Source organism: Anastrepha obliqua, chromosome 2 (genome assembly GCF_027943255.1).
Source record: "Anastrepha obliqua isolate idAnaObli1 chromosome 2, idAnaObli1_1.0, whole genome shotgun sequence".
In the NCBI taxonomy this organism is placed as follows: Eukaryota; Metazoa; Arthropoda; class Insecta; order Diptera; family Tephritidae; genus Anastrepha; species Anastrepha obliqua.
The window spans coordinates 61,389,654-61,402,010 of record NC_072893.1 but is presented as its reverse complement, the minus strand read 5'-3'; the positions used below and the strand labels follow the sequence as shown (position 1 = coordinate 61,402,010).

At 38.1% G+C, this 12,357-nt stretch overlaps 1 protein-coding gene across 1 annotated transcript; it reads left to right on the top strand.

The window, feature by feature from the left end:
* Positions 1-2,338: 2,338 nt before the first annotated feature.
* On the top strand, positions 2,339-3,050 carry LOC129239324 (uncharacterized). The gene is made up of 3 exons (XM_054874759.1): positions 2,339-2,532; positions 2,589-2,787; positions 2,867-3,050. The coding sequence occupies exons 2-3, from the start codon at positions 2,612-2,614 to the stop codon at positions 2,985-2,987; spliced, it is 297 nt and encodes a 98-aa protein (XP_054730734.1). The 5' UTR covers positions 2,339-2,532; positions 2,589-2,611; the 3' UTR covers positions 2,988-3,050.
* The last annotated feature ends 9,307 nt before the right edge of the window (positions 3,051-12,357 follow it).

The window sequence follows — 12,357 nt, the reverse complement described above, 5'->3', positions numbered from 1 at the left end:
ATTGCTTTTATTGCTTCCTGTTGTATCTTAAGATCCAGGGGGAGCAAATCAAGCATAGCATTTAGGGCATCACCAGAGATTGTACTCATGGCACCCATAATGTATAAACATACACTTCTTTGCAGCCTGTATAGTTCTCGGATTGTGGACTTAACCATGCTCCGTCGCCACCAAACCACAAAAGCGTAAGTGATGATTGGTTTGATAAGTGCTGTGTATATCTATAGGACCACAGCAGGTTTCAGACCCCAAGTTTTACCAAAGGCTCTACGCCATTGCTGAAAAATCCTCAATGCGCGATTCATCTTCAGTGAAACGTTTGTCTCCCAAGTCAGTTTCTTATCCAAAATTACTCCTAGATATTTAACTTCACCGCAAAGACCAAGTGTCACAGCTTTCAGGGTTGGAAGGCTGAGTCCATCCAATTTCCGTTTTCTCGTAAACAAGACTATGGTTGTTTTGTTCTGATTAACGGAAAGACCTTGTCTCATGCACCAGTCATCAATTTTGTCCAGAATCCTCTGCACTTTCGTGCAAAGCCTTCTTAGGGATTTATCCGATGTTAGCGCACAGACATCGAGTTCCTGCATCTCCACTAGTAGAGAGTCTACGACCAAGCAGCACAGCAACGGAGAAAGAACACCCCCTTGGGAACATCCTTGCTTGGCCCTGGCTGTGATTTGTTCGTCACCGCTCTAACCAGCGGTTAACAGCCTCTCAGAGAGCATGGAATATATCCACTTTAAAATGGTTTGATTAACTCCTTGTCGTTCGGCAGAAGAACATATTGAGCCGAAAGTGCCATTATCAAAAGCCCCCCAATGTCCACGCCCATTGTGTATTCGTCAGCTTCCAGCCCGGCTTCAATCAATTCAATTCAATTATTAATAGGTGATCTTGTGCCAGACCGAAGCTTTTTTTTTTTTTTTTAAATTAGCAATATGGCAGCCTCAGGATATATTTTTCAGATTTTCGAGAAAAAAACCGACTATTGATTATTTAAAAAAATCGAAATTTTTGAAAAAAAAAATTCTGTTTCTGTTTTCTGTTGTTTTTCAAAAGCAGTATAAATTTTATTGAAATCTACCAAGCGATTTTTAAGTCACAGTGATCACCAGTTCAAAAAACATAGTTTTGAGAAAAATGCATTTAAAGTTTTGCTATCGATTTATGTAAAGCTATACGCGATTTGTTAATTGCTTAATAACTCGAAAAGCAAAATATGATTACTGGATTCAGTGAAACCATTTTTCGATTAAAAGTCATTATTGAAAATTTCTGCTAATAACTTCTATTTTTATATAGGTATATAATTAGCGCGTACACCCTTTTTGTGTGTTTGGCCGAGCTCCTCTTCCTATTTGTGGTGTGCGTCTTGATGTTGTTCCACAAATGGAGGAAGCCGACTCCGAATGGCAGATATTTTTAATTATGAGGAGCTTTTTCATATCAGAAATACACTCAGCGGTTTGCCATTGCCTGCCGAGGGACGACCGCTATTAGAAAAATGTGTTTTTTAATTTTGGTGTTTCACCGAGATTCGAACCTACGTTCTCTCTGTGTATTCCGAATGGTAGTCATGCACCAACCCATACGGCTGTGGCGGCCGCCATCTATTCTTCTCTTCTATTTTTACCATACATTTATTTATACATATAAATACATATGTTCATATATAAAATAGATTTACGTTGTCCATTTATGTCATAAATGTCACACTTTAATTATGTTTATAAAAATTTTTAATAAAAATATCAAAATCCGACTCGACAGATTATAGAGAAAACACTTGCAAATATTAAAAAAAAATCGCATCAAAAAATATTAGAAACTGTATGAGTTATCATGCAGACCGTGCCGGATAAAGTAGTTTCAAGAAAAACGAGTGTAAGCTTTCAAGTGCATTTCGCTCGAGACCAGATGCCTCAAACGAAGAACAGCTACCTGTGCGCATCAAACTCTCGTCGGGCAGTTACATTTTCTACCATAACTTTGTATCTATGGGGAGTTTTTGCAATCGACTTCCAAAGAAATACGCCTAAAACTATAAAGGATAATAATCTGTAAAAAAAATCGATTTTTTGAGAGTTCTGGACGTATGTAAGTCGTTAAATGAAAATAAAAACCACTTTTTTGCCACCATTTTTACTAAAAGGGACTAAATTTTTTTCCACTTTCTTCTTCTTAAATGCAATCTTTTGTGAGGGAGTGTCGAAAATGTAATGTCAGAAGTGAGTAAAGCTTTAATAATTATTTTGAATAATTGTAATTGAATCATTTCTACAATTAAATTACAAATAGCTTTTGGCATTTGTGTCACTGGGCTACATTCAAAAACATCAAAACCACTTGTTGTCATAAGTTTTTCTTATTTGCACAACTGAAAAATCAAAACACAGAACTTCAAAAAATTTATTTCAATTACAGACTTTTCTACGAATGACGCGAGCCTAAAGTAAATTGCAATCTCAATTAATTTGATAAAAGCGAATTAAAGAATTACCTTCAAGCGCATAGCTGCACAAGCGTAAGGTAGGTGACTGCTTTGCAGGTCTCACCCTTCAAATTTCATCTCCCTTCATTTATAGTTGAACACGTCGCAAGTAAAAAGATGAGCAAGCAAAAATCAAAGGCCCCAGCCAAGTTGCCTCCACAACTATTTAACAATCATCGTCAGATGGCGCTACGCAACATAACGGTTGCGGTCGCATCCGCCTTGTTTGCCGGCTTAACTTTCAACCTGTTGCATAATAAGCAACGCAAGAAGAAATATCGCAATTTTTATAAGTTAGCAAATTTTTTCAAAATATTTGGCATTATTTACTTTTCATTTATTTCCGTAAATATTCTTTTTTCGTTATTTAAGCAATTATGATGCGGATAAGTCATTTATGCGCATGGCAGAGGGCGGTTACCTGCATTCCTGTCCGCCTTGTTCATTGAAGGATGAAGAAAATGGTGATGCGGACAAAAAGAAGAAAAAGTAAACTGAAAATCGTATTGGTACATTTTTCATTTGCAACTATAACAAATTAAATAAAATAAATGTTCCAAGCGTGATTTTGTAAGGTTTTTAGTGGTTTTTAGAAAATAGAATTATTAATTATTTCAGTGGAATATACGATATGAATGCAATCGGCTACAAGAACCGGAGCTGCTCCATAGCTTGCAACACAACCCATTGTTCGAAAGATAGTGCAAGCGGTGTTAGGCTGGTAGGTTTTACGTTGCCAGAACTACCTGTACGTATATTCGGCCAATATAAGCAATGAATGAAATTTGTGAAATTAAGAAATTATGTACTGATTGTTATCCACTCCGGACAGTTGACACGTGAGATGGTTTTTTCATACCAGAAAAAAAATGTATGAACTACAGCAAAATGAACGGTTGCAAGATCTTTCTATACACAGCGGTTAACAAAACCTCACTTTTCGATTGTTGTGGACATAGGTATCATCCGCGGGTTAATCAAGAACTGAACAGTCCTTGCCAAAGATTCGTGCTCAGACCACAGGTGCATTGAGTTTCAGTGTGGCGAGGAGGCGACATTGCGCTCTAGAAACTCCAGAAAAACAGGCTGGCAGAAGTTTAGGGGCGCGTTGTGGGACCTTGACGTGACGCCCCCAAGTCTAGGGGGTGAATAGAGGTGTGGTGTCTTCATTGCTCTGGTGCATTGTGATCGATCTTCTGCTCACTACCTTAAACGACTCGGGAGTCTACGCACAAGCATATGCGGGCGACTTGCCTGTTTGGTAGCACGCCATACGCTTATGAACATCTGCAGGAAAGTGCAGAAAACTCTGGATATGATTGACACTTGGTGCTGTGCGAATGGGATATCGGCAAATCCCACCAAGACTGGCATTGTCCTCATCACCAGAAGGAGAAAGCTTGATGGACTCGTTCTGCCTAAGCTAAGAGGCCAACTTCCTTGGCCTGGAGCCCGTTCTGCTACTCCCTTCTGTAGTCATCAAAGCCACGGTTAGCAAACGGGTTACTCTAACCCACAAGCGAGCTTGGCAGGTTGAGAGTGTCTGCAGATGGACAAAACTGATGTTAGCTGTCATGTCCGACGGACTGTCGCAGTTCCTCCTGTCCCCACCTGTTCCACTTTCTGTGCGTCTGCTCCGCCTACTCAGATTTCTTCGGAGGTCGAGTAGATTATAAAGAAAATTAAAAAAAAGGCAAGGGATTTAATTGTGTCTGAGTGCTGCACTTGATAGTCTGTCCCGACAAAAAAAAAACAAAAAAAAAAAAGTGTAATCAGATTGGAGGTACTTTTTCCAATAGGATTTTTCGGGCAGATCACGCGCGACTACGGTCAAACTATATACATATATTTTTTCAGCATTTTTTGATATTTCATAATGGAAAGTCTTATGCCTCAACAACGTTTACAAATCGTTCAATTATATTACGTACATCGACGCTCTGTGAAAAGTGTTCATGGCGTGGGCAGGCCAACTTATGGTGTTCAGCGTTGAGTCTCATTTTAATGTAAAGATGAGAAGAGCCTAAATGCTTTGTGTAAAACCAACTTGCTTCGTTTATTATCTATCTATCGAATTATCTTTAAAAAATAAATATCATGAATGGTTCTACACAAAAATAATAAAGATTGCGCAATCAAAATGAAGTTTCGTTGTTTTACTTCAATTTAAAATCCGATACCTCTAAATTGATCACCCTTTATATATACCTGTGTACCACCAAAAGAAATTTAGTTTCACTATTATATATTAGAAATTCAATATTTTTGAAGAAATTCCTTTTTTCTTTTTTCAAGGCTTACAATTTTTGAAATACTTACTATTCAATTTTATTTTACTTACTTTTTTTATCCCATCGTGTTTCACTTTGAACGGGTGCTATAAACCAACGAGCTATTGACAGTTACACCGAGTCAATGGACTTGTGGCGCCAATACAAAAACAGCTTGAAATGTCAATAGAATTCAATCAAAAAGTAAAGTGAACGAAATAAATCTCGACTTTACGCCAAATGCAGTAAACGAAATTGCACTGAGCAAACGAAAATGTAACACGCACGTATGTATGTATGAATGTATATGCGTGTATTTCGGCATATGCTATGTACAGTGGTGGGCATAGAAGACCGAGTATGTAAAGACAAGCAAGGCAAGGACTTAAATTGCAATGTTTAAAGATTCAACAGAAAAATCATTTGTTTTACATAAAGTTGCATATTTAACGTCTACTTGAACGATAACAAGCAGACTCTTGTTAACAGAAGCAAGGGGCCTCCACGCGGTAGAGCGATTGAGTGCAACTTACGCACGGGGAGAAGGCTAAGGAAAAAATGAGTATCCGGAAGATTAGTAGCAAAATCTGCTAGTGGAAATTTTTTTTAATTGTGAGAAGCCGAACAATTCTTGGTTAAGTCGATGATAAACAACCAAGGGCACTTTGCTGTATGTTTGAGGAGAATGTAAGGGAATCGTCCATTGGGCCAAATACGCAATTCGAGCCTCTACTCGCAACAACTGATCAGATTGAAGCAGGCTATCGACCGAGTCGTCGACAAACAGCCACAATTGGCGAATACGAAGGTTTATGTGCTTAATCAAGACACGGCCAAACCTCACACATATTTTTGTACACGTTTTTTTACCAATATGGACGAGATTTATTATATTGCTTTAAAATTGACAAAAGTTATAGAACAAAATTGTGTAAATCTTCTAACCCTAACACAGCACTATGGACCAGAAGCCCTCAAAAGTGGCGAAAATTTACAAAAACTAATTTTTAAAATTGGTTCATGGGAGGACTTGACTATCGTATTATCTTCTCTTCTTAATTGGCGCGATAACCGCTTACGCGATTTTGGCCGAGTTTAACAAAGCGCGCCACTCGTTTTAACCGTCGCCAGTTGGACCCACCAAGTGAAGTCAAGTCCTTCTGCACCTGATCTTTCCAACGCAGAGGAGGTCTTCGTCTTCCTCTGCCATCCCCAACTGGTACCACATCGAATTCTTTCAGAGTCGGAACATTTGTATAAATTCGGACGACATGACCCAGCCTACGACGCCGCTGGATCTTTATTCGCTGTGCTATGTCTATGTCGTCGTAAAACTCATACAGCTCATCATTCCATCGCCTGCGATATTCGCCGTTGCCAACGTGCAAAGGTCCAAAAATCTTTCGCAGAATCTTTCTCTCAAACACTCCAAGCGTCGCTCCATCGGATGTTGTCATCGTCCACGCTTCTGCGCCATATGTTAGGTCGGGCATGATTAGAGCCTTGTGGATGTTAGTTTGTTCTGTTAGTTTTACTAATCAATTGCCTACTGAGTCCCAGGTACCACCTGTTGGCAAGAAAGTTTCTATGTTGGATTTCCAGGCTGTCATTATTATCGGTGTTAATGCTGGTTCCTAAAGTACTATCTTATTATACTTGTATTAAATATAGTCCCACGCTTCAGGTCAATTGATTAAAATTTTCGGCTGCTCTTCCTTGAACTTCGCTCGGAAAGACCCAATCAACTTTTATCTTCTTTAGTGGCAATTATCTTATTATTAGGATTACAAAATTATTTACACTATATATCACCTTGATCAGAAAGTTCCCGGAACAAACGCAAGGTGAAGCTCTAAGTCAACTGATTTGAGTTCAGTTTATTTTTCTTTTGTTAGGTTGCCACAGCTGTGATTAAAGGGGGATTCCCATTTCAAAAAATACACAATAAATACGGTTTTTTACGAATTTTTATTTGGAAAGCTATCAGTTGAATCTTTTGGAAAATTTACAGCCATATTTATTATGCATTATATAAAATCAACTTCAATTTTTGGTAGATTTTCTGGAAAATTATGGCTTTAACAACGCTCGAGGTGAAATTTCTATGAAAATTCCTGGTCGCTGGCCGCCACGATAACTCAGCTCCAGGTTGTCTGAAAGGAAAAATTCAAATGGAATTTTACTCCTTATGAATATAGTCTCAGTATGAGCTATTGAAAAAAAAATTTTTCGAAAATTAATATCACTGCGATGGTTGAAAACTCAACGTGCGTATAAAAAATTAAATAATGTGAAAAGTGCACCTTCTAAGAACACCATTAAACGTTTGTACGAAAGGTACGACCAAGATTTGTACGACCAAGGCGATTGGGTGAGAATATTGCTCTTCTACGGGCCAGTGTTGAAACGTTGCCAAGGACATCCCAAAATTGCCGTTCTCAGCAGTTGGGCATTGCTCGGACCACTTTACAACGAATTATCCGCATAGATTTGCATTTATTCCCATATAAGATTCAATTGACGCAAAGATTGTTGCCTGCGGATAAGCCTCGTCGATTGGAATGGGCCCAAAAAACACATGGGTCCGTCGAATATGGGCAACCCTGTACATAGTTAATTATTTGCGTTTGCGCCGTGTTACTGCAAAGTTGATCCAAAAGGACCTGAATTTCATGCAAAAAAGGAACTGATATCTGATATCACCAAACACACGATTTGACAAAAAACTATTGTAGTTACTTCATTTTCAATAAAAAAAAAATATTTAAAAAAAGAAAAGCGATGCTCATAGTTTTTATGGATTACAACCGTATTATATATAATAGTACGCCATAAATTTTGGGCTGATGATCAGACAGTTAATAAGAATTAGATATTATATGGGCGTCATATGACATTTACGTGGAACCATTCGCTAAACAAGAAAGGATTTGAGGAAAAACAACTCGAGGATTTTCCAATGCAGGATTAAATATTCAAAAAATGATTTTAAAAACTTATGCTCGGTCTATGATATTTGTATAAATAAAACGGAGGAGGATATATTCAGCTTAAAAAACAAAATTATATTTTTTTCCAGGACGAGTATAGTACAAAAAGGTCCTTCGAAAAGAATATACTTAAATAGCCTTGAAACTTCCTAATGAACTATTTTCAAAAATACCTATATTTTAAAGGTATATAAAGGGTGGGCCATATGGCGTTTACTTTTTGAACCACCTATTTTTTTGAGAATGGTAACACAAATGACATGTCAAATGTGTTCATAATTTACTTAAAGGTTTGACATTTACGAAATGGGACGCTCTACGCTTGAACAAATTTCGGAAATATTGAAAACCTATTTTCAAAGTGGTGAGTCTTCTTCTGCAGTAAATGGCGAGCGTTACCGTGACATGCTCAACGAGTTGTTTCCAAAAATTGAAGAGGATGACATGGACGACATTTGGTTTCAACAGGACGGTGCAACTTGTCGCACTGCCAAAGTTACACTCGAACTTTTGGCTACCATTTTTGAAAACCGAATAATCAGCCGAAATTCCGATATCAATTGGCCGCCTCGGAGCTGTGATTTAAGTGCGTTGGACTATTTTTTGTGGGGAGCCGTTAAGGGCAAATGCTATGCGAACCATCCAGAGACGATTTATGCTTTAAAACACGAAATCGAAGTTGCCGTTCATGAAATTGGAGCCCAAACAATCGAAATTGTGCTTAAAAATTGGGTTGATCGAATGGCCTACTTTCATTCAGAAGCGACAATGTTCAATCTTCAAAATTAAAAAAATAGTGTGAAAAAATATTGATTAGTTTTTTTTTATAGCCAATTCAAAAAGCAAGTTTTACATGGCCCACCCTATATATGCATATAGTAATACATACCTGAACCGCATTTTTCTTGCTGTTTTAGAAAGACATATGCTTTCCTTCTATGAGATAAGGTAATACCTTCATTCAATGGATACCTCCTTATTATTAGGCTACTGCGCGCTGCGACCAAAAGAGATTTATTGTGTAAAGCCTGCTGAGTAGTGTAGCCGTTTTCTGCATAAAGAATATGTTCTGAATGTTCAGTGTTCATTTCGGTAGTGGTATTTCAGGTTACAGTGACTTGTAAAGTAACCAGTTAAAGAGATCTTTAGGTGTTAGTAATTGTTCTTCTTGTCGCTGACCCAAAGAATTTTGACAGTGTTCAACGAATTTCTTCCTCTCTCACCTCCTGAGAGTACGTTAAGGTAGCTCTTTGTAAATCCAACTTGAAACGTGATGTGTGTTCTCCCAAAAAATGTTAATTAAACAAAATCTCGAAACGTACCAGTAGTGCCATCTCTCTGACTTTGCACGGACTTTTCAAACGACCCTCGTATACAAGATCGTGCACGCGAAGTGTAACCATTTAAAAAGGCCATAAATTTAATTTGGAAAATTAGTTTTATTCAATTCAAAGTAAAAAATGTGTGAAAATAATACAAAATTTAGAACCAATTTAATTTTGCTCGATATGACCACCTTTGGTCTTGGCTATGGCCTTGAGGCGGTCTTGAAGGTATTTCGGCCCACTCGCGGACAATGGCTTTTTTAGCGCCTCGAGACTGGTGAATATTTTAGTTCGGACCTAGCGCTCCATAATCGCCCAAAGAGAATAATCCATCTTATTCGCGTCTAGTGAATTTGAGAGCCATTGTGTGGACGTTGTGAAGTTCGGAACGTTATTTTTTAGCCATTCTTGGTTCACTCCAGCCTTGGTAGACGGCACCAAGTACTGTTTAAACGCACATGGTCTGCCACTGACATGTTATCTACCCCCTGCTTCAAAGCAACCTCCAGAATACTTTCCCGATAATATTTCGCATTTACCTTGACGCGAGGCTCGATGAAAACGATTGGAGAGTGCCCATCTGTGGTTACAGCGCAATTTGAAAAATTTTCTCGTCAGAAAACACAATGGTCGGAAATTGACCGCAAACAACTACTTCGCTCTCTCAAGTCTGGCTTTTTGCTACTTTGGTGTGAGATCATGCGCCTTTTGGATCTTGTAAGGCTTGACTTTGAGATCGCTTTCAGTATGCGCCGGATGCTAAGGTGAGATATTTTCAGTTCTTCACACGATGTTGAAGTCTTTTGATGACCACCTCCATGACAATTCGCGATTCTACCAGTATCATTGTAACGAGTAATGGTGCGATAAACAAATACTTTATTTACTTTAAGGTGCTCGAGGTCACGAACATTTTTTGTTTTGTTTTTTCAAAAATTATTTATTTATTCATTAATATTTATTTTGTCCCTTTCAAAGAAATAACCATGAGATATTATGCACTTGTGGCAACGTTTTTTCCAATCTTCGGAGTACTTCAAAAAATCATTTTTTTTTATCTTGTTCAGGTCCTCCTTCGATGCCGTCTTTATCTCGTCAATCGTAGCGTAGCGTCGTCCTTTCATGGGCCTCTTCAGTTTCGGAAACAAGAAAAATTCGCAGGGGCCAGATCATTGGCATCATTATTGTGTTGTTTCTGGCCTAAAGTCGCGCACAAGCAACGATGTGTGAGCAGGGGCGTTGTAATTTTTTTCTTCCACAAATCCGGGCGTTTCTGGCGGATTGCTTCACGCAAATTGCGCATAACTGGCCGGTAATATTCTTTATTGGCCGTTTTACCCTGTGGCAAGAACTCATGATGCACAACGCCCCTGCAGTTACCCCTGCGAAGAAAACGGTAAGCAAAATGTTTACATTCGACCGAACTTGGCGCGCTTTGTTCGGTCTTAGTTCGTGCGGCAGCTTCCATTGAGATGGGTGAGCTTTGGTTTCCACGTCATAACTATAAGCCCACGATTCGTCACCAGTTATGACCCTCTGGGGCAAATTTGGGCCGTCGCGGAGAGAGTCCAACATCTTATTAGCAATGATGCGATGCTGCTTTTCGTCGAAATTGAGCAGTTTTCTTACGAATTTTGCGGCGACCCGTCTCTTGCCCAAATCATTTAAAAATCGAATGGCACGAGCCAATCGATATATCTAGGTCCTCAGCAACTTCTCTAATGGTGATTCGACGATTGGCCATTACCAGTTTCTTCACTTCATCAATTTTTTTGTCTGTTGTTGAAGTGCTCGGACGTCCGGCACGCTTTTCGTCGTTCACATCTTCAAAATTTCGTTCCATATTCAAAAATTTCTTCGACTAAACTACAATCAGTAAAAAGAGTGAAAAAATACATTTGAAATAGGATTCTTTTCAAGATGGAGTCTCAGAAGCTTCTGAAGATATAACCATTTACACATAACATAAACTGCACAAAAAAAAACTAGTAACATTTATTTTGGTTACGCAAGATACACAATTTTACGGGTTCAGCTGGAAAGGATTTGAAAAAAGATATACGAGGGTCAATTGTAAAGCCCGTACAAAGTTAAAGAGATGGCACTATTGGCGCGTATCGAGGTTATGTATAGTTAGTAGCATCTCTTTCAAGAACACCCACTAAATTTTAGCTAGATCGGTCTATTTCTTTGTGTTTCGCATTCGTTTGAATCGAGGAAGCCGAGTGATTTTCCTTTCCTATCACGACAGCACACCAGCTCATGCTTCGAAAAATTTATTGATGGAAATAGGGTTCCAACACGTTTCACATACCTCCTATTCTCCAGACTTGGCTCCCTCGGATACCTCGGGCTACTATTTGTTCCGCAATTTGAAGAAATTGTTGGCGGGATAAAGGTTCTATTCAAACGAGGAGGTGATAGCAGCCACCAACCAAGAATGGCTATTTTTCAGACTTGAACAAATCCTATTATTCGGAAGGGATCAACAAACTAGAACAGCGTTGAAGGATGTGTATAAGCTTAAAAGGAGACTATGTCGAAAAATAAGAAAGTTTACCTCAAATTGAAATGGTTTTTCTTTGATTATAGTTTATACGAAAAAAGATTGGGAATTTGGAACAAAATTTTGAAAATTAGAATATGGAGACTTTAAAAAGTTTTTTTTTTTTGGAAGCGCTTATAAAGACTATCAAATCTTGTTTTTAAAAGTCGTTCGCCATATTAGGCCGCCATTTCGAGTTTTGAAAAATTAACTTCAGATTCACAAGCAGTAAACTCAAAATCTACTCTATGAATATTTAATTAAAATCGACCATCGTCTTGATATTTGCGTGCCATTTGACGGACGTATGGCGCTCGAAATAAGACGAAAAAATTGTCAGAATTTTGTACTGAACCTGAAATTATATTTAAGCAAAATACTGTACAGTTGGTTCCAATTGTTTTCTATGTTAATACTCAATGGATTGTTGGGAAACAAAATATGATTTTTTATGTGACCGTATATCAGCACATGCCACTGTGTTATATGCTATCGTTAGCGCAAGAAAATTTTTATATGGCGACGAAAAAATTGCTGAACACACTTGAAGTATTTACAGAAAGACCAGAAACACGTTAACAGCAAAAGAAAGAAATTTGAACTTTTTTCAAAAAAATTTAATAGTATTATAAATACATGAAAGTCGTAAGTTTTTAGTTGCTCCACAAAGTGTGGGGAGAAAGTACCGCAAAAAATATCTGATTGAAAAAATAATGTAAAAAGTTTTAAGCAG